Below are 22,905 nucleotides of genomic sequence, written 5' to 3' on the forward strand. Positions count from 1 at the left end.
TCAAAACACTTGAACTCCAGATAATTTCTTTACAAAGCAATGCAAATATACCATAAGAAGACACCTTTCAAACTCAGGGACGAGATTTTAAATAAGACAACCCTCTGGTGTACAAAGTTCAGAACAAATTAAAAGTAACTTGAAAATGTTCCAAATAGTCTGATCCTCCTCCACCCACCTTTTTTCAGGTTTACTTAACTACAGAAGTAAAATGAATAGCTAAGTCAGGATAGGTGGGACACAAAAGGTAAACCATGCGGCTCCTTGATTATATACTACAACCACAGGTTTAGATTTTATTGATAGAGAATGGATAGCACACAGAAATGAAATATTTTGTTACTTGTTAGCTTTGCTCAGCCTTGTTATAGCCTTATTCACAAATTCTCAGTCTTTGTGGCTGAGTAACAGGTTGCATAACCTGTTCCTTCAATTGCCCAAAGTAGAGATTTACTACAGTCAGAAACTTTGTGGAAGGAATTTGAGTAATATAGTCTACATCCTCATACTTCAGAGGTCTCTATCCTGTTTACCTGCAACTCAGACCCACTATATTACTTCTGATCAGCCAGGAAAAGTTCCTTTTCTAATTTTCCTCATCACTTTGAATGGTCTCTGTGTAAAAGTTGTTTAAAAAATGTCTCCTTTATAGGATAGTTAATCATAATTTTTTTGAGCTTTCAGTCTTGTGAAGCTCACTTGAATAAAGTTACAGAATCTACATTCTGATTTCCAGTGTCTGGACCCAACCAGAGAAAGACGAACATAATTATAAAGGTTGTTCAAGCCTCAGTATTGTGCTACTCAGATTTGTAGAATAACCATAAAACATTTAATTTTGATCCCATTCAACACTAGCTCTTCACTGTTGATCTCATTTTAAACAACTTCATCTGATCTGCTCTCTGTTTTTATCTGGTGTTTTACAGAGGAAAAGCTCTTTACAATGTACAAATATTCACTATTATTTTCTGTATTAACAATTACCTGACCGTGAAGCACAGACTGAAGCAGGCCAGATTTCTGGAGTTGCTTGCAGGCAGAAAAGACAGCACTATACCTAACTTGATCCAAACGTGCTTCTGAATTAAACAGATCAACAGAACAAAGGTCCTCAAGGCTAGAGAGGAAAGAGAAGCAATAATGTTACATTTATTAGTGCATCCATAGACAACATTATATACTTTCCATTTCTCACGGTGAGGGTTTGTTCTGGACTCATGCTTCCCAGTAACCTACTCACCTCTGCAGTGTGATTCTTTTCTTTATGCACAGTTTCAAGAATTCCTGATAGGGAGATTTCATCAGAGCTTTCATGAGTCTTACTGAGATATCTGGGAGGTTTTTCATGACTTGCACATCAGCTGTGTTAAAGCCTACGTGTGATGGATCACACACTGTCATCACCACAAGCTCTATAAAGCTTGCATTTAGCAGTGCCTTCTCAAGCTCCTAGAAAGAAAAAAAATAAACATAAAAAATTGAAAAATTCATTTAGATTTCTCTATTTAATTTTTCATAACTTACCATTAATCCTATCTCAAATGAAGCCAAACATGAAACACTAACTATTCTTGCTGATTTTCTCTACTGAAATGCCTAACTTTCAATCATTTATGTTAATGCACAGAAATTAGGAATCTATAAATACAGACATAGGATATATGCTATCCCAGCAAATGGCAAGTTGGATCTTTTAAAGCACATAGACCTGTTTCAGTCTTGACTATACATCTGTAAATCTTGATGTTGTACATCTCTGTACACACTATCAGAGATTTCCTGATGAGACAATTAGTCTCAGAACTAAACCTGGCAGTGTAAACTTCCTAATAGACTCACAAGTATTGTACTTTATATAGTTAAATATGGCTTATATTGCATCAAATAGAGAGACCAATAGAGAGACAAATAGGCAATAGCAAACAGAGAGACCTGAATATCTATACTGAACTCAAGAAAGGCATATTGTGTCAATTCTTTCTGCCTTTTAAGCAGCTACCATCACCACACATTTAATGACATCAGGAATCATACAGGAAACACTCACTGCAAGTACTCCATATACAGAACATGTATATTTAACTACATATAAAATTTGTATCTTTTATCCACTACAGATCTCAGAGCCTACCTTCCAGAAATCCTGCTGGCACATTTCCAGGATAATGGTGACAAACTCCATGATCCGGACAATAATGGTACACTTGCTGTAGTTGTACATGTCCCTTTCCTGAGGGCTGAACATGCTGCCTTTTGAACTGCAATCAAAGCACTGCTCTGCTGCGTGGATATCATGCAAAGCAATAGTGTCAAGGAAGAACTGCACAGCTTCCAAGAACATGGAACCTTCATTTACACCTAGAAAGAATTAGAGAGTTGAAATGATACAGCAGCTCTCTATTAAAAAATATGTTGTTTCATGCTTGGAAGAAAACAGTCAAACTGATAAGACAAACAAAAAGAGGCATATCTCACACCAATGTTTTCTGAAAGCTCTATGCCAGTTCTAAATATTACCATTCTGGGCAGAAGAACAGAACAGCAGGACAGGGTTGTACTTAGTGATCACTTAGAAGACTTTGTGAGACTTTGTAAAACCATCTATTCAACATTAAATTCCAAGTTAAGAGCTCATCTTGGGTGGGCTTTGTGTAACACACACGAATAAACCTAATGCAACAGTTAATCACTCACATAGTATTTTATTAGGTTTGATCATCTGCAGCTCAAAGAATGTATTGTAGCAATCCAGTGCTGCTAAGAACATGTCCATCCACTGTATGACAGCCTGTAAACTGAAGGGTTCCTGCATGCCACGGAGAGTTGGCTGGGAATGGATCCCAGATGGAATTTTAGCATCGGTGCCACCTCCTTCAAATTTGTTAATGAGGAAAGAAACACCCCTGCCTTTCAGAGTATCAGCCAGCCAAGAAGATGGAGACTTGTTTCCTGACAGAAACAGAAACAGAAATATAAATTTTCTAGGAAAAACATATCCCAAACTAGCAAGGAGCTAGAGGCAAATGAACCAACAACTTCACGATTTAAACCACATCTTCTAGCAAAGAAGGCATTGGTTCTGGTTTAGCTTTGACCACATTCCTAAAATTCCCACATTTCTCTTCCTTCCATAAAGAAGAAGCCAATTTTTAAGACATCCACAGATCTCCACCAACAAATTTTGCTTTTTTTTAGCTGGATACACAACAGCAGTTTTGGGCCTGGAAGTAAGTCTGCAAAAAAAGCCTCTTCTATGCCCAAAAACATCCCTCAAACCCGGAGATTCTCACAGTACCCAATTTGCAACACAAGCAACAACTCAGTTTCTATTTAACAATGCTGAGTGAACAGATATTTACTTGTAATTACTACCTTGCATAGAAAACACAGAGGGAAAGCATGCACAGAATATAGGAAGCAAAGATAATAGTGCACTGTGACTTAAAATACCTGGTAATAAAGGAACAAATTCATAGAAAAGTTCCATGGCTTTATGCCGGCACTCTGTCTGAGGTCGTCCACACTGCACTAAGAGCCACATGACAATGTCCTGAAGACACACAGATTTAGTAGCTGGGAATCCCCTGCACAAAAAATATTAGGGATTAACAGTCCTCTTGACATCTACCAAGAAGCAATAGTCTTTCAGTTGAAAAAAATCAAAATGTTCCATGAGCACTATGAATTCCTTTTATCTATCTAACTACAACCCATCTGCACTACAAGAAAGAGTTCTTCCCTTCTTCAGTTCTTCACTGTTTTCCCTTCTCCTCATTCTACCTGGGATCCCCAAACCATAGTCCGTGTGGAAAATAATTTTAAATGCAGAAGCAGGTATCTTCCCTTTTCTTTGTGAACTCAAAAAGAAAAATGGGGATTAAAATTTAAATAAGGTTGCAATTTTTTCTCCATCCCCATAATTATCCAGTCTCATAACTTATCAAATGCCACATCAGTGAACCAAATCTAAACTCCACTTGCCAGTTTCCTTAAGATCACATGATAATTTGGGTAAAAAGGGAACTAAGGAGGTCTCTAGTCCAACCTCCTGTTCAAATAAGGGTCAGCCATGTGACTCAGAGCTTCATCTACCCTGACACTGAATCCATTTTTGCTTCTTTTACCTTTTTTGCTTCCCTTCTTTAATTGCTGATCATCCTGTTGCAGCCTGTCCTGCTCCTGGTGACATTTAACAACAGTAATAAAGGCTTTGGAGGAGTTTCCTCCAAGTGCTTTGTACTACCAGTGGTAATGTTATTATATATACTGCTGTGAGGGAAACATGCTCTTCTCTTCTGCCTCTTCTTGCTAAACTAAACTTCACCATGCTGCAATAAAAAATCATGCTCCTCTCGTATTATGTCCAGTGTTTTCCCACCAGTGGTTCAACAGACACATCAGGAGGTCTGTATCAGCTACTGTCATCGGATGAAATCCTTTCAGAATCCCAAGCATTTATTTAATGGAACTACTGATAACGTTTGTTAAAATGCAGTTTGAAAATAACTGCAAATAGCTGACCGTGGTACCCGCCGTTTGCCTTCCTTGTTCAGAGAAGGTGCTTTATGCTTGATTATGCGCTTCAGGTGATTTACAGCATCACAGCACTGCTGGGCAGTTCCTGTTGGAGAGAGAGAATTGACATCTCTAAAAAAATGCCAGTAATTTGATTGAGATAGCGCTGTAGATATGGTGCAAGAGACTTATACAGATGATAAGGTCTACCAGCCCCACTACTCTGTGATTCTACAGTAAATTTTTCTAAGGTGCAGAACAAAATCACAAAACATCAGACAGGCCAGCTTGTCCTGACCCAAGCCTAAGGCCTTTGGTATAAAACTGTGTATTCTACTTTCTGTGATCATGCTTAGAGAAACTGTAAAATTTTCCCATGTGAGTAATTCTTCTAGGGACACTTCTACCATATCCTGAACTCTCCCTCTGAAAGAAATTAAGTTATGTTATGCCAACTTTTGGCTTTATGTTCTAATTACCATTAATTGATGAAAGAGCATGGAAGAAAGAAGAGAGAAAAGTAGATTTACTGAACAATCATTAGTACAAAGAGGTCACAGATTCTTCACACAACTACATACTGTTGTAATGAATGACAAGACCATGATGAAAAGGTATCACAAAATAGTGGAAACGTTCCACAGAATATATTGAAATGACAATTTTGTTTCTTATATGAGAATAGACTGATTCTCATCAAATTACATTTTTTTTTATACCACGTAACTGCAAAACCACAACTCAAATCCAAAGCGGCACCAGCCTTTTTGGTGTTATTACAAAACTGTAAATCATCATAAATATGAAAAGGTTCTTTCCCCTGGGCTCAAAATATTCCACCTTTATACACTGCAAGGAGTTGATTCAAAGAGTTCCTAATTAGATGTCGAATGTCCTCTCTAGTGATAATGAAAAATAATTCTTCCTTTGTTGAAAAAGTAAGCAAATGTAATTTTTTTACAGTTATAGTTTTTCTTTTTTAACCCAAGATTCAACAAAGTAACTTTTTTCTTCATTCCATGGTTAATTAATTATATCTCACCTAATGACTTCTCATCTGTATGGGCTAAAGCCAGGCTTTCCAGAAAAACAACTAGTGCTTCAAATACAAACTGCTCCACCAGAGAATTTTCTTCCCTTTAAAAAAACAGGAAAAAAATTCATGAGAAACGTAAGTAGAAGAAGCACTAAATGTAAAATCCTAATTAAAAACCACCAAATTAAATACTGCAGAGATAGTCTACAAAAAAATATTTGCACAAAAAATGTACATCTAAGCCAGTTTAAAAAACAGCAGTGAAATTTGCTGAGCATCCTGAAAAGGCATAAAAAACTTCTTATAAACTTGTGATAAAAAAATATTTTTACATATTTCACACAGACAAAGGTCCAAACAGCACAATTATTATTAAAAATAAGCTGAGTAACTGAATTTTACAGCGATCATATACATAAATAGAATGAGTGTCAGTGAAGGACTATTTGAGCTATCCAGTTAACTCTTTTTATCTCACTGAACCTTTAGGCCAAGTCAGTTACTGTTTCAAGCTCTGCCTGCTTACCTAAATTCTCTGTAGATACTGTTAAAAGCAAGTGCTGCACCCAGCCTCTTGAAAGCACTGGGGTGAAGAGCAAGACTGTACAACCGTTTAAAAAGAGACTTGGTGTTTGCTGGGCTTTCCTCCTGCTGTCTCGGTGTTGTCTGCTTGATTGACCATTTCAAAAATTCTCGTATGCACTGACCACAGAAATCTCTCAAAGTGCTGTCAACTGGATCCACTATGCCACTCTGAAATTACACAAGGTTATTTCATCTCAGGAAGAAAAACCCCTGCCATCTTCTCCGTGCAGTATTATAGCAGCTCATCTACATTGCATTATTTGCAAATAAAAAAAACTGTACTCACAGTTTACCAGAAATTAACAAAGTTCAAAATTGCTACTGTCCAAGGGAAGGGCAGAACTTTCAGACCTCACAGTGGTGAATTACAGCTCAAAGATTTGGATTTCTATTCCTGTCCCAGATATCAGTGTCTGAATCTTGCCCATTTTCTGATGGGTGTTTTTCTTCTGTGTAAGAAGTGGTGTGACAACAATGACTTTCATTAAAAAAAATGTACTTCAGTCCTCTTGACATACCTTGCCTCCAACCACTTCTGTTCAGTGCAAAAGCTAGTTTTAAATCCAAAATTTTTGCACCTGGTGAAGGCAAAGATGGCTAGAGAAAAATTAAGCACACAACAAAGGCATTCAGTGGGATGGTGAATGTGCTTCAGTTGTTCCTAGATCACACTGATGATAAAGAGCATTTCATTTATCTCAAGATGATATACCTACATTTTGAGAATGCCAAAGAAAGATAAATCCATCATCAAAATCTCAGTTAAGAAATATGAAATGGTTATTAGAAAATGAATTAAAAATCTGACCATTTTCTTTCTTTCAAATAGTTAAGGAGCCATTCTATCTGTTCATGTGCTCCTGGTTGCTTCAGCACTAAAATGATGCTAGTTAAAAATAAAGTCACATAGCACAGAGAAAAGAGAGGAAAGACTTATGACCTACCAGGATAGCTTCCAGAAATGCCACTGTATCTTGACTCTCAAATTTTTTGTTGTTGGTAAACCAGTGAATGAGTTGCATGACTAAAGGCTCATACAACTGTCTTGCTACCTGAAAACAGCAAACATTAACTGCATTTCTAGGATCAATATATTTCTATGCTTTTCTATTTCTTTGCTATTGATATGTAGGAATAAAAAACAGTACTCTGAAAAAGGGTCTACAAAATGAATAACCAATTTCATATCACATTCCCATATCAAGGATCAAAAAAGCCCAGACAATTAAAATGGGTTAGATGCTTTCTATTCAGCTAGTCTCAATGACCTCCAAGCTTAATTTCAGTAATAGTCCTTTGAGACAAAGAACATTGTATGCCCCAGACTGATGTGCCAATACACAGTCAGGGAAACAGGGATGTTTGTTTCTTAATCCATAATTAGATCTAAAAATTTATCTTTACCATTAATCTAACTTCCTGGATTTCAACAATTCTACCTGTAAATCAACCTGATTTAATACTGTCATATTATAGCATAAATACACTTACTGATGCATATACACCTGCTTCAAGTGCAGTGCCTGTGGCTTGGACAATCCAGACATCATTTACCTATGGTTTATGTTCAGCTACACAATTAGCAAAAGAGGTTTCACCTAAACTGTCCTAAAATAGACAGCTTCCTATCTATTTTAACAGGACACAAAATCCCTTTGATTCAAAAATAGATATGGATGCCAAGGTCCAAATAGCAGTCTCAAAAGGCACAAAAAACTGGTGGAGATGAACCTGTGTGTCTGCTCTGTTTTGTGCAAAGGAGAAATATCAAGTTCAAATGTTTGAATGAAATATATCATCTGTAGGTATCAAAGAGGGAGCTACAAATTCTCTCCCAAATGTTTTTCCTATGATTGTAGCTTTGCACACACTCAGTATCAAAATAATGAACTTCACCTCCAATTAACTTATTACTGAAAGACTACAGAAATTAAATATTGTAATAAAGAGGGTTACTACCACAAACTCACTGAATAAACCAAGAAACCTGAATCTCTCATGTACATTCCTCTGAGGTACTCTGAATTACACTGCATCATGGAAATATTTGAAAGCAGTATTTGAACAGGTTTTGACCCTACTCCCAAAATCTGGATGATCCATCCCTAGAACAGAATTTCATATATAAAATATCCTTCACCTGGGAAGAAAACCCCAAATCAACATGTTAGGAAAACTTCTGAATAAAACTATTCATTAATTCCCACATTTAAAGGTCTCTGACGAGCTATAATTCATATAAATAAATCTGCTTACCTGGTCTATGTCACAAGCGAGACGAAGCAGTACTGGAAATATTCGTTTATGTAAATGGTACATAGGTGGGGGACCCTGATGTCCTTCTGGCATCTGAGAGGCTTTCCCCAACATATATGTGACTATGCCATGTAGAAGCTCACATGCTGCAACCTGAAATTTAAGGATCCTTTTGGTTATGCATCCATTACTTTCACAGAGAAGACAAAATTGTGGGCAGGAGAGAATGAGTCACACAAAAGGGTGTACTTGAGAAATCACACCAATGCTAAATCGCCATTCTAGGAACAGATCATGACCATGGAAATAATTTACACACATTCTAACTGGCCTTTTTCCTAATGTTTTAGTCTCTATCATGGGCAGTCAAGTATGAGCAGGAGAAAGTTCATCATCAGATAAGTCACCCATAGTGTTTTAGACTCTCTTTGGGTATCAACATCCCAATCCAGAAGAGTACCAAAATATTTGCTTAAGTGCTCTGCTGGACGGAGCCCACAAGTTCATAGGCTGGGCATGAGAAGGAGGCCAGACAACGTGTTTAAAAAGATCCACTTGTTTAAAATAATCATTTTTATGTTATATCAAGCACAATGCTGTCTGACAGAGCTTACAGCAACTTCTGCTCTTCAGCTTCTAAACACGTGGAACAATGTAATCATGAAAGGGCACCAAAGAAGCACATTACTACCTATGAACTCATTAAAACAGATCTGTAGTAACAAGAAAGACATTTTATGCAATTTTATCAGCTAGCACAAAACAAGATGTAGAAAAAAATTAATACTTTTGTTTGCCTGTCACTTGCAGAAAGAGCTAGTTCAGTCACATGAGGCAAAAATAAGTCCAAGTAGATGACAGGCTTCATATCTGCAAATGGTACAGCAAAGCTCAGGCGCTTCTCAGTGTCCCAGGATACACATTTCTTCATCATCTCTTCTGCAGAGGTAGCTGATGCATTTGGAAGATGAAAACAAGCTTAATACAATATACACAGAGCAAGTATTTACTTAGTTCAGTTAAAAAAATCTGTAATCTTCCAACTTCAATTAGATTGCCATGCAATGTTAATGCTTCATAAATTACTGAAAAAACAGTAGCCAGTGTTTCAGGTGAGCATTGCAGCAGTCTCCAGTTTCAATACGGGTTAAGTTTGGAGACAAATCAATCCAGAAGACATTGAATCACACTTGATTTAAAATACTTCTGTAAGACATGCAACATAATGCATTCGTCTTCTAATGTCACAGAATATTCTTGAAGGTCAATCAGACAAGAAGATCCAACATACTGACTCCTGCAACTGCACAGAAAATGACTACATTTACAGCCATTTATAGCTATCTCCTCCAAGGAAAACTGGCATATTTACTTCCTTCTCTCCCTATATTCCCATATTTGTCAATTTGGTTAACAGAATCTGACCACACTTTGTATTTAATTTCCAGAGAATAAGGCTACTTTCCCCCAGTATTTTTGAGTAAGTAACAGAGAAGTACTTGGCAGAAAGAAAATTGATTGTAAAGGCAGAAAAAACAAACATAAGTATGCAAAGAAAGGGGAAAAATGCACAATACTACATTAATTTTTAGTTTAACTAAATTTTGTGTTGAATTTATCCCTTGAATCTCATGGTCTTACACAATTTACACTGTTTTTTTCCATTTTTATAAGACTGTATGATATTTAACATTTAAATTTTAAAGCTTGTTTATGGACTGGATAGAGAAAGGGAGAAAATGTTGTCTTTTTTTTAAGGAGCACCCAAATGGAACTTTACTACCCACATGTACTAAAGGCATGATGTACCTTAAACTCACAAGTGACAGAGTAAGCATGCTGAGATTTACACAATTCATGACTGCAGTTCTTAAATACTGAGAACTGTAGTAGAGGTAGAAATAAGTACTAAGTAGCTACAAACTGGGGCAGTTTTAAAATCTGCAGTCAGAGGGTGAAGAGTGGGATAAATAAAACCCTATACTCGGATGTATAGTTTTTTCTTTCAACTGTATGTTCCCTAAACACTTTCCCCACTCCATATTAAGCTGATTACTTTTGCTCTATTAAACTCCAGAACTGAATAAAAGTAGTTTTGTTTAAATGACAGCAACAAAAGACAGGTATATGAAAGTGATGCTGAGGTCTTAATGAAATGTACTTCAAGAGAGACAGCAGAGACATACAAATATTTTCCACAGCTTACCTGTAATTAAGTTGTGATTAATCTGCCCTCCCAAAGATCCAAGAAGGTGTGCCACTCTAGTCCTTACTGCTTCCAAGGAGGGACTATTATCCTAAATAATTCAACAGATTAATATTAGTGAAAGAGCAGTTACTTCTATACAGAAGTAATTCAGTTTACAGAGTAAATGAAGGCCTTATGGCTCTTATTAAATACAGATGAAGAAGGTAAAATGAAACCACGAGGAGAAGAATTGCATCAAACAAATGAGCTTTTGTTTAGTAAACAAAAGAGAGCAAGACTGGGAAGCATTTTCATTGCATTCTGTGAGCTTTCAATTACCATTTCTCAAGTAAAATTTTATTGTCACAGATAACTCATATCTACAGAATGACACAACAGTGTAAAAAGCAGAAACAAATTTGCTCTTTTCATTTGCTTTAATTACAGAACTTGAAGTTTAGACCCTGTACCTCTACAGAATCATGAGATGGCTTAGATTAGAAAAGACCTCTAAATTCATCAAGTCCAACCATTAACCCAGCACTGCCATGCTCATCACTAAACCATGTCCTCAAGTGCCACACCCACATGTTTTTGAACACTCCACGGATGGTGATTCTACCACTTACCTGTGCAGTCTGTTCCAATGCTTGACAACCTCTTTCACTAAGATATTTTTCCAAATATCCAATCTAAACCTCCTCTGGCACAACCTGAGGCCACTTGCTCTTGTCCTGTCACTTGTTACCTGGGGGACTGACCCCCACCTGGGTACAACCTCCTTTCAGTTAGTTGTAAAGAGCAATAAGGTGCCAGACTAAACAGTGCTTCTCTCAGGAAACTCATTTTCAGAAGCAGCCTGTATGGGACATAAAATTAACTCGTTTTGTTTCACAGAATCATAGAATCATCAAGGTTGTAAGGAGCTGCTGATGGTCATCTGGTTCAACCTGCCTTCTCAAGGAGGGTCATCCTAGAGCACAGGCACAGGATTGCATCCAGACAGTTGTGGAATATCTCCAGTGAGGGAGACTCCATAACTTCTCTGAGAAATCTGTCCCAGTGATCAGTCGCTGCACAGTAAAGAAGTTCTTCCTCGTATTAGATGGAACTTCCTGAGCATCAGTTTCTGCCCACTGCCTCTTGTTCTATAGCTTGGCACCACTTAGAAGATCCTGGCCCCATCCTCTTGGCACCCTCCCTTCAGATACTGATAGATATTGATGAGGTCTCCTCTCAGTCTTCACTTGTCCAGGTTAAACAGGCTGAGATCCCTTAGCCTTTCCTCATATGAGATGCTCCAGTGCTCTAACCATCTTTGTAGCTTTCCACTGGACTCACTCCAAGAGCATCATGTTTAAAGACAACCAGATTGGAAAGAGTTCTATCTATAGGAGTAACTAATAACGTCACACCTAAAAAGAGGTTTAGTCCAAGTTAGTTTGTATACTGGAATATACAAATAAAACTATACTTACATTTGAGAAGCCACTGGACAAAGTAATACATATCTTGGCCTCTAAAGACTGCAAGCCTATCCACAAGACAATTAAAAATCCCTCAAATGCTTAAAAATTCACAAAATCATACTGCATACTGCAAAGCTGCTAAGCTGGAACTTGATTTTGGGTGTTGGAGTTAAATTTTTGTTGCCATAATGTATCAGTCTAGCAGTGATAGTGACTTACAGGATTTCTTCAGTCCCTCTTCCCTGCTTAACATCCATCCTCACCCTGGAATATGACATCATTCCAGCTGTGCTGATGTAATAGCTTCTTGAGCCACACTGTACAATGGAATTCATTAAACTCATCTGAGGTAGAACTAGCCCTCATAAAAAAAAAGTATGCATGCAAGAAAGGAAAAGAAGCAGTGGGAAGAAAGGATTAGCATTTAACTCTAAAAAGAAAGAGGGTTCTTACCCCTGAAAATGTCTTTGCTTTTCTTATACGCTGTATCACAACTTTATGACGTCCTTTTTGGGCTGCTTGAGAAAGTTTCCTTACTTCCCAGTTATTCTGGGATTCAACTGACGAACAAAAAACCCAACATATTAACACCAGTTTATTGTACCAGCATCTCAAGCACCTACTCATAGTTTCATTAAGAAAAACCCCACTCTTGTTTTGCCCATTTTTGTTTTCAAAATGTGACAACTTTCCTTTTGTTTAAAATTTTTATTAAGAAAAAATAAATCTTTTAGTAAAACTAAGCTAATTTAAGCAAAAAAAGGACATATCACACAGAAGTAATGAATAAAATGGCAATGTTTACTGGTTGTTCAGCAGAGGCAAATAAATCCTAATTTAAGAAAAAAGTGCATTTTGGGCTGTAAGGGAAGTTATGTTGTTCCAAACACAGAAAGTGCACAATATAAATAAAAGCTATGTCATGTCCACATCTTTATAAAAAAATTATTTTCCTCTTCCTTAAGACTAGCAATTTTTTGCATGTAAGTACCTGTAGATGTAGAGCTTTTCAAATAACCATCAAGAAGAGGCAAGACATCCTTGTAACAGGGTTGCATCATATGTCTGGGGATGTGAGCTGACCACTCTTCCAAAGCATCCAGGCCCAGATCAGCCATTGGGGTACAGCTAAGGCCCAACTTAAATGCATTCTAAGTGTCAAATACAAAACTGTCAGCTTTTCACATTAATCGACTAGTGTTAGTTAATGGTAAAAGAGACAAATGTAAAAGCACTTGGTGTACATTTCCCTTTGCAATAAGTTTTTTTCTGTTTAGCATCTCACTCAAGATCAGCACAGGATATATGTTTATAGTGCAACACAGGCCCTAAGAGAGTCTGCTTAGTGCAAAAGTAAATTCCAACAATTTATTTTTTGTCCAAAGAGTCATGTAATTTGTATTCTACCTCACTGAAGACTGTAGAGAGCTTAATAGTTACGTTAATACTTTGCTATAGAATATTTGTACATATCTTAGGGAAAAAACCTGTTAGCTGTACATCACCTTGACTCACCTGCAGTGCAGGAATATATGCTTTGATATCAAGCATGATGATGTCATGTGGTAAAGAGAGCAAAAAAATCAGACAAGAGGCCAATAACTCATCTTTATACTGTTTCATTTTTGCTGCAACCTAAAATTCAGATAAACAGATCGAGAACGAACATAAACCTTTTGAATTCTTTACTTAACTGTATCAATACCCATGTAAAATAAACAAGCCATAACTAATACTGGAATCTCATTCACCTGAAGACAGTTACCAGAAGTATTTTTACTGTTATTTCTTAATTGTATTTGAACTGGTGACCAATATACCTCTTCTGACATTAAGTAAAAAACAGATAGAAAAAAATCCTAAAACTCTATGTTGCACAGCTCTAAAAATCAAGAATACTTCTACTGTAAGATGTATATGTAAGATGCCTCACATTATAAAATTTTGATTGAATCACATATGTTTATATTCAGACTAAGAAAGTTAGTGAGCAAAATTCCTTACCTCTTTTCCAAACTTTACAAAAAGTGCAAAGCAAGAGCTCTTTTCTGGTTCTTCAGGACATCTTCTGAGGCTCTTTGGACTGACACCCTACCAAACAAAAATCACAAGTCAGTGCTATTAAAAAGCACATAGTACACATATGAACCACAAGTTCAACTCAGAATACATACATCATACTGTCCAATATGAAACTGGGGTCAGTGAAAACTTGAAATGTATCTTTGATCTTTCAAAGGTTAGAAATTAACATTAATATGGTTCACTGAGGGTCAACTTTTTGGAAAATATTAAATATTATGCAAATAAACAAGAGATATTGACTGCAAATAAACAAGAGCTATGACTACAAAGTAACTTTTCAACCGTTTAATTTTCTCCACTCATGTAGTAAAACATAAAAACCCAAATTTCTCAAACAGTGGATGTCCATGTGGCAAGAATGCTGGTGTAATAAGAAAACAATTTACAAGTGTGCACAGTACAAGCATCTACACCAATGAGTTTCCAAATGTGCTTCACTTGGTGCCATCAGCAGCAGCAGGGACAGCTCTGGGCTCTGTGCAGGGCTACACACCCACGTGCTTTAGCCCAATAGCTTCCATACCACAAACAGTGCATCCACCAATAGGGCATCATATTCCCTGTGGAAATCAGTGAGTGGAATAGCATTATACTCCCGAAGTTGAGTAACTAACCCATACAGGACTCTGCTCTTATGGTTAGATTGTTTCTATCCAAAGTATCTTTTATGTCACCTGCACTGCAAGGGTACCTCCCACCTTTCTGTTCACCCAGCTCAGGATTTTGGAAAGAGAACTGGAATAGGCTGCCCAAGGGAGGTCATGGATTCTCCCTCTCTGAAGACATTCCAAATCCATCTCCATGAGTTCCTGTGTCACCTGCTCTAGGTGACAGTACCTTGGGAGAGGGGTTGGACTGGATGAATTCCAGCGGTCTCTTCCGACCCTAACAAATTGGAGATTCTATGATTACACATGGATGGCGTGTCTCCAGAAACTGTCTAGTCTGAATTTTGACTTTTAATGTTCTTGTAATTATGGAGCCATAGGAACCTATGAACATTTGAAACAACCCAGTAACAGTTTCAACAAACTGTTTCATAGGAAATAAAATACTGTGCATAAAGAATGGCAGAGTCATTAATATAACAAGTTACCCCTCCACTGGGTAAAAGATCTCACCTCGAAATATTTTATCCTTTTGGCAATTTTCATTGTAACTGAGAGCAGCTTGTAGAATCCACTAATAAGAGGTAGTCTTGTTGAATGTGTAACAAGCTCATAACCAAAGGAATATACCCAAGGGTGAAAGTATTCCACATGTTTCTCTGGAAGTATCTCTCTAAAACCAATGCGAAAAAACACATGAGGAGAAAAAAAAAAGAAAAAAGTAATCAAACACAGTGTTTTACTTTTTAAAAACTTTCATCTCAGTACACAAAAGAAATATTGCTGTAACCGAGCAGCTCCAAAGACAGATGGAGAATAAACACATGCTGCCTTCTGAAACAAGCACAGGAAGATTTTCATCTTGTTTATTATATCTCATTATTAAACTTATACAAACACACATCTTCATATATCACATTTCATTACTGGACCTCCACAGGCAACTAATGCTGTATCTTTCACCTAATGTCCCTTACTAGTTTATGAAGACTGTATCTCTAGTCTCTTAAGTATTTAGGATACATGGTCAGGATAATATTAGAAGTTACAACATATAATGAAAGACAATTACACACAAATAATGAAAGTGAATGCTAATGAATGTCTCTTTTAAAAAACCTGAGCTGATGAGCTTCTATATCTATCTTTAAACCCAGGTGTCTGAAAAACCCTTCCTGTCCCCCTCCTAATCATCTTGTGATATTTTGAAATATGATTGGTCAAACTAACTCAGAAACAAGCATCTTAAACACAATTCACTTCAAACTTCATCCAACCACTTTGTAACTTTCAAACTACATAAAAACATATCAATACCTGCAGAATTCCACGAGATTTATAAAGGCAATAAAATCTATTGGCTTTGTTGGCTGATGGTTTGAAGCAGGGTCAGAAGAAGGCCCAACCAAAGCACCGTTACCCACATTTTCCTCCTGAAAATAAATATTGAAGAAAGAATAGTGGATCTGTGACAACACAGAAAGCTTTTACACTTTTTTTTTTTGCCACATTAACAGTCTGTCTTTCTAGCTGTTACCAGGTACTCTGACAGATGAAGGACTAACAGTTGACACATCAGTAACTGAAAAGAAAAATGGGAGATGCCTGCTTCTAAGGAGAAAGTCAGTCGAAAAATGAAGTAGATTCCAGAGTAGAAAGGCTAAAATAACAGATTCTGTGAACTTCTATTGATTCTGATGTTTTCATCTCCTACCACTGCAATGCACATTCAGAAATATTAAGTAAAACATTTTATCTAGGATAAATGTTACTTCAAGGACACTAAAGGGTGCCATCTAGGCATAATGAAAACAAAACAAGGGATATGATTTTGGTTCCCCTACAACAGCAGGATTTAGTGGACAGGTCCTCAGGTCTCACCTGCTCACTAACATCCAGTTTCTGAACAGTCAGGTCCAATTTCTCAATAATCTTCAACACAGATTTTATAAGTTCATCATACAGGACGCGACTCAAGGACTGCAGTTGTGCATTTTCAGTAAGAAAGTTTGCATCTTCAAAAACACATTCCTTTGTAGGACAAAAAAGTTCATATTTCACAACACAAATAAAAATTATTTCTTTAATTTACAAACTAACATTTAAATGAGCCAGAGAATCCAGTTTTAGATATTTCTCAGCTATGAAAGCATAAATTAATCACTGTTTAATTAATTTACCAGCCATAAAATCAAACCAAAACCAGAAAACAGTCTTTCTACAGCATGACACTTGGAAAAAGTCAGAAGTTAAAAAAGCAGCAATAAGATAACAAGACTCAGGATTGTGTTTCATTTTCTGTTTCATTTTGTATTTCCATGTCAACTATGCTTTACCTTCATTGTGTCACAGCTCAGTAGACTTCTAAAGAGGTACAGATAGTCCTTATAAGTTGGTACTTTTGATCTTCGTGTCCCAATTTCTCCAGCTTCAAAAGCTTCTTCTGATCCAGAAGTTTCTTTTCCAAAAAAATCCTGAAGGGACACAATATTTGTCAGACACGTTGCTCTGGTGGTTTGACCCTGGGTACACGGCAGGTACCCATCAGGCCATTCTACCACTCTCCTCCTCACCAGGATTGGGAAGCGGAAAATAAGATGGAAAAAGCTCATGGGTCAAGATAGAAGTAGTTTAGTAGCAAAAGATGAAAAAAGATTTATTTTCTACTTCCCATCAGCAGGCAATGTCCAGCCACTTCCTTGAAAGTAGGGGTTTGGTACATGGAGTGAGACAAACACCTTAACCAATGCTGCCCACCTCCTCCTTTCTGCCAGCTTTTATTGCTGGCCAGCCACTCTATGGCATGGAATATCCCTTTGGTCAGTTTGGGTCAGCTATCCCCTCCCAAGACCTTCTCTCCCCAGTCTATAGGTGAAGGGAAAATGTTGGAGAGCCAACCTTGATGCCGTGCCAGTGCTGCTCAGCAGTAGCCAAAATACTGCTGTGATATCAAAACATTTCCAGTTACAAATACAAGCACAGCTCCATGAGGGCTGCTTTGGGAAAAATTAACTCCATCTCAGTCAAATCCCAGTACAACTGCCTATGGAACTGCCTGACCCATGCAACACAATGTAACATTACTGCACAGGTAGCAACATGAAATGTTCAGCTTTCTAAATCAATCTGAAAACAGAACAAACAACCACCTCCCTTCAGAAAAAAAACCAAAAACCTCTAAGGTTGTTGTCCTAGTGCTCAGTCATTTGAGAAATTCTACAGTTATTCTGCTGCACAGGATTAAAAAACTTTAATACCCTTGTTTAACACAAGCATTCAGTAACATTTAAAATGTCCAAAATTTAACCTGGAAGAAAGGTGGATGACTTTAACTACGACCTACTTTATTACAGACGACCTGACCAAACAGATGTCTATTTCCTGTAATTTTCTTTATTCAGCACAGGAGGCACATCCACACTGTGCTGTGCAGAGGGGATGAGAGACTAAGAATAAATGAGCCAATAATTAGTAACACTAATGAACTAACAAGAAAATAGATAGTACTATTTTTGCTTCTTTGGGGCTTCCCTTGTTTACTGGGTTAGGTTGTCAAGGACTGGAAAGGAATGTATGCTCTAGGAATCTAAATGAAATAAGTATGTTTAAACAATTATTTTACCTTCAAAAACGTGATTGGCTTGGAGAAAATTCTGATTAATCCCTGATGCACTGAAACAAACAAAAAAACCAAACTGCCTGAATAGATTTAAAAAGCATGGCATTCATATTATTCATCACATTAACAATGAAATAAATCGGTTTTCTATATTCTGTCATGGTAAGGGAGAGGCAGAAGAACACAGATTTTTTTCGTTTAAGGTCAAAATAGCTCAAATCAGAGACTTGACACCAGGAAGCTCCACAGGTAACCAATTCTGAACTTGCTTCTTACTACTTTTTCTCAATACTCCTTTGACTTTTTCCTGATTATGAATGATGACCAAGGCATCACCCATAATGCCCTTATTGAAAAGGCAACAACCCCCAACGATTTTCATGCACTTAGGATGAACATGGACTTGGGTGTACCACTTCCCAACTCAAGAACATGGGAAACAATGTAAATGCCTCAGCATCAGAGAAAAGCCACCATAAATAGTTGAAAGAAATCAAAAATAATTTCTGAAAAATCACTGAAAAGAAATGTCAGCATGCTTGAGACTACTAGAACTGTCAGTTACCAGTGCTGACACATTCAGTATTACATTCACAAAACTATACCTGACTAACTTCCTATTTGGAATTTTACTATTTAAAAGCTCCAGAGCATGAAAAAAAAAAATGCATTTCTAATAGAGATAACACTTATCCTATTTTCTGTGCTATTTTATAGGGGTAACTGAAAGGACCTTGAACAGATTTTTGTACATTTTTCTATGAAATCCCTTTCTTCCCACAATTCTTCAGAGCAGGAATGCAAGTCTTATCACAAACATGTATTCTCCTGCCCTAAATCATATCCACTTTGTTATCCAAAAGGATTGTTGAATGAATTCCTGAAGTTATTTAACAGCGGATGTTGAAAAATATCACCACGAAAACACTCAACCTCCATTATTAGAGAAGAGGACAAGGTTCACTTTTGATCCTGAACGGCTATTCCACACTCCTCTCCTAGAATCAGTTAAGCAATTTAGGAAAGAAAAAAAAAAAACAAAAATCCAACCAAAGGAAAAAAAGCCCATGATCCCAAAAAACTCCAGTGAAGTTAATATCACAGACTTACCCACAGTGCTAATAAAAGTCCAGAAAATTGGACCTTTTCCTGAGAGAGACAGAAACACCTTTATTATAGATCTGCAACAGACCGGCTGCATTTTTTCACTGTACTGTGGAAAGCTGCTGATCTGCAGCACAACTAGATGTTCAAGAACTGGAGTGTATACCTCAGGAACCTAGAATAAAGAAAAATGAAACATCCATTATGCAAATTTTGTGAAATTATTTCAGCATGCTACTTTGTTACAAAAGCTTGCATCATGATCTGCTCTGAGAACAAGAAGAGACTTAGCAAGTGAATTAATTTTAGACATACAAAAACCCCAAAGAAAGAAACAAACAAAAAGCAACATCAACAACAAAATCCTCCCCAAATAAAACTAAACAGTGTAAGAAAATTTCCTGGATTACATCATGGAAAATAGCTCCTGAAGAGATTAGTGCTTCAGTGAATCTAGTTTTAAGCTTACTAGAAAAGTATCAATTTAATTAAACAGTAGCAGCCTTATATATCTGTTTATCCATAACCACCTGAGTACAAAACGTATGCCCCAATCTTACTTCATAGCTCCAGGTAAGATCCAGAAAGCCCTTATTTAAAGAGACAGCATAACCTCTTAGCAGAATCAAAGTATCAGTCCCAAAAAACATGCTAAATACCAGTACCAAAAGACAAAGCAGCAGCAGAGTGGTATAAACACAGAAAGGTTATGGCTACATCCAAATAAAGAACATAAAATAAATAAAAACATATTCAGCTTTGTCTATCATGCACTGCAGCATTTTATTTAACACATTCAGTGCATTTTCTTTATTCAAATAAAATCTACTAAAGCATTTTCCTAATATTCTTCCCATCCCCTAGGGGCTAGATATCATCATATTTCAGTTAAATAAACACCTTTTACCATAGGTAGGTTCACAGCTATTACCTCTTCACATATCTGCAACTGCATAAAAGAACTGAGTGGTACTTTAAATACTCCACTTACTGTATCTATATGGAATATCACACTTGCAATGGACTGGAGGAAACTTGGTAGCTGATACAGATGGTCATCTATTGTTTCTGCTTCTGTGAGGAACATTTGCTTACAACGCTGAAGGAGCTCCACATACATGCTGTCCACATCCTCAGAATGTATGGCTTTACAGGGCTTACAGAGAGAAAATAAAAACCTGGTTTGGCAATTTTATAGAGCAGGGCAAATAAATGCATGCTGTAGCACTAAAATCCAGCCACATCTTCACTGAACCATAATAGGAATAATATTTGAAGTTTTTCCAGAAACTCAATACATCCGGATAAACTAACTTCAAGTACTCACTACATGAATGAGAAACACAGTACCTGACATGAACTATAATAATAGTTCACTAATGCAGTGTAATTTACTGTAAAAGTGCTTGAACTTTCAATGACATGAATTCATATTCAGCCTGAAAAACATGGGAGTCTGGCTGTAAATATCTTAAATATGGCATTATGGATGCTTAGATTTACTCATATTTTGAATTAGCTGCATTAAAGTAATAAATGGCTTACCTTAATGTAGCTTAACTGATTATCACTAACACATTACTACTATTAAACACTTAACTGAGCAGCCCAAATTCTGAACTTTTATTGTTATAGATCCTGTACAAACAAAACCTATAAAGACTATTCCTAAACTAACGAACAAGTGGAAAGTATCCCGAAGAGTAACAGAGGGCTTGTAAGAAAGCTTACAAATTTCTATAGAATTAGTGAATTTATAAATCACAGCATGAACTAGGTCAAAAAATAGTCTTTGTGGACAGGAACCAGGTCACAGGCAAGAACTGTGGTAGAGAACTAATGTGGAAAAGAATGGACTGCTTTACTTAATAGTGAAATATGGCTGTTAGCCCAAAGGTTGAACCTAGTCTGTCTAAAAACATGCAGACAAAATTAAGACTATCCATTTATCAGTTGCAGAACCTCAAGTATTATTTTAAGATTATTTTAGCAGTTAAAGAAATATTCTGCCCTGAAACTGAACCAAGCATCAACACAACTTCACTGCTACAATCACAACTTGCAGCAGCAAGACTCTACTTCCGCACAACCCAGTCTCTGATGCTTAGCCAAGATTTAACCTAAACACAGTAACAACTATTAGTGTGACGTAACCTATTACAGATTTATAGGTACTGGAGCATTAAGTTTGTTAAAATTTGCATCACTATCCTATCTCTGTATTTACATTATACAATTTAAAGTTTTTGCATTTTGTAATAGCTTTCAATAGGGCTCTTTCAAAACAGTAATTGGAAATATGTCACTTTTTCTGGAACCAACACCTTGAACTCAATTCCTTTCTACCTCATATCACAGAAGAGGAAGACTGGATTTGAACAAAGCACATGGAAAGTTCTACAAACAAATGCACTCTACTCAAAAGGTAGCAAAAAGAGCATTCAGCTAGTAAATTTTCGATCACAATTCCTAAACTTCTCTAAATAATCTTTGAGATCATTTAACCAAATTTTTGCTTTGGGAGACAAAAAAAACCCAGTCTAGAATTTTATTACATGTAAGTTGTGGTACCACCATTTAGCACAGAGGCTGCAGATACATAAATATCACCCTTTCTTTATTGATTATCAACTTTATTGTTATATTCCCATTTTGACTGGCTGCTGACAAGAACTGGAAGTTGGTTCCTAATGGTGCTTCCTGACAAAAACATCTGCCATCCACATTGGTATGTAAGCATGGTTTTGTTTGTTGTTTCTTGTTGCATTTTACTTTGTGGTTGTTTCACAAATCACCTCCTACTGTCATGCAGTCAGCAGTGCCTTTTAGCTGATGAGTGAGCTCTGTAAGAATCACTGAACTACTTTCAGAGTGAAGCCTGAATTCTACCATTTTAATGCAGAGAGAGATAACAAGGTATTGCCTGTCCCTAAGCAATTAAGCACATCCTGAAGTTTTGTGATAGTTGTATATGAAGCTCCTGTTTTTCCACTTCAGAACTTGTGCACGAGAAGTAACTACAATTACTACCCAAAGCTGCAAGAAGCTACCACTAGATGCAGAACACGTTTTAAAAATTTTCATCCAAAAGGTATTTTACAGTGTAATTAAGTCCAACATTTAGTCCAGAAACAGGAGCATTCCCTATTAAAAGAGCTGTGTAAAATTGTAAAATGCATGATACATGAATCCTAGCTTTACATGCTTTCAGTAAGCTCCTTCAGGAGAATAAATATTTTCCACATACTGCTGCGAAAAGCCCATATCCGCGAATGGCGATGGACAATTCTTTGCTGCTCGAATCCATTCTCCTGATGATTCCATAGAATTGCTCCATGAAGAACTGCAACTTGCTCTTGTGTAGCTCAGCATCTTTAGCCACCATTAAGGATATCTGTAGAAAAGATATAAACATCCCAGCATTTCACAAAAAATTA

The 22,905-nt window shown here is 36.8% G+C and overlaps 1 protein-coding gene across 2 annotated transcripts in view; it reads right to left on the reverse strand.

The window, feature by feature from the left end:
* Nucleotides 1-22,905, reverse strand: part of PRKDC (protein kinase, DNA-activated, catalytic subunit) — an 80,956-nt gene that overhangs the window by 51,419 nt on the left and 6,632 nt on the right. For both annotated transcript variants that reach the window (XM_083871145.1, XM_083871146.1), the window contains 24 exons: nt 22,716-22,862; nt 20,460-20,624; nt 19,475-19,643; nt 18,368-18,417; nt 17,082-17,219; nt 16,627-16,776; nt 16,063-16,178; nt 15,259-15,418; nt 14,057-14,143; nt 13,568-13,687; nt 13,044-13,203; nt 12,506-12,612; nt 10,602-10,692; nt 9,183-9,346; nt 8,396-8,548; nt 7,084-7,191; nt 6,081-6,307; nt 5,561-5,655; nt 4,525-4,624; nt 3,454-3,587; nt 2,698-2,952; nt 2,135-2,361; nt 1,244-1,452; nt 988-1,120 (listed from right to left, as the gene is read on the reverse strand). In XM_083871145.1, the coding sequence (XP_083727271.1) occupies nt 988-1,120; nt 1,244-1,452; nt 2,135-2,361; nt 2,698-2,952; nt 3,454-3,587; nt 4,525-4,624; nt 5,561-5,655; nt 6,081-6,307; nt 7,084-7,191; nt 8,396-8,548; nt 9,183-9,346; nt 10,602-10,692; nt 12,506-12,612; nt 13,044-13,203; nt 13,568-13,687; nt 14,057-14,143; nt 15,259-15,418; nt 16,063-16,178; nt 16,627-16,776; nt 17,082-17,219; nt 18,368-18,417; nt 19,475-19,643; nt 20,460-20,624; nt 22,716-22,862 (3,465 nt within the window). The remainder of the gene's footprint in view (nt 1-987; nt 1,121-1,243; nt 1,453-2,134; nt 2,362-2,697; nt 2,953-3,453; nt 3,588-4,524; nt 4,625-5,560; nt 5,656-6,080; nt 6,308-7,083; nt 7,192-8,395; nt 8,549-9,182; nt 9,347-10,601; nt 10,693-12,505; nt 12,613-13,043; nt 13,204-13,567; nt 13,688-14,056; nt 14,144-15,258; nt 15,419-16,062; nt 16,179-16,626; nt 16,777-17,081; nt 17,220-18,367; nt 18,418-19,474; nt 19,644-20,459; nt 20,625-22,715; nt 22,863-22,905) is intronic.

The sequence above is a fragment of the Zosterops lateralis genome, assembly GCF_965231275.1.
Source record: "Zosterops lateralis genome assembly, chromosome: 1".
Lineage (NCBI taxonomy): Eukaryota > Metazoa > Chordata > Aves > Passeriformes > Zosteropidae > Zosterops > Zosterops lateralis.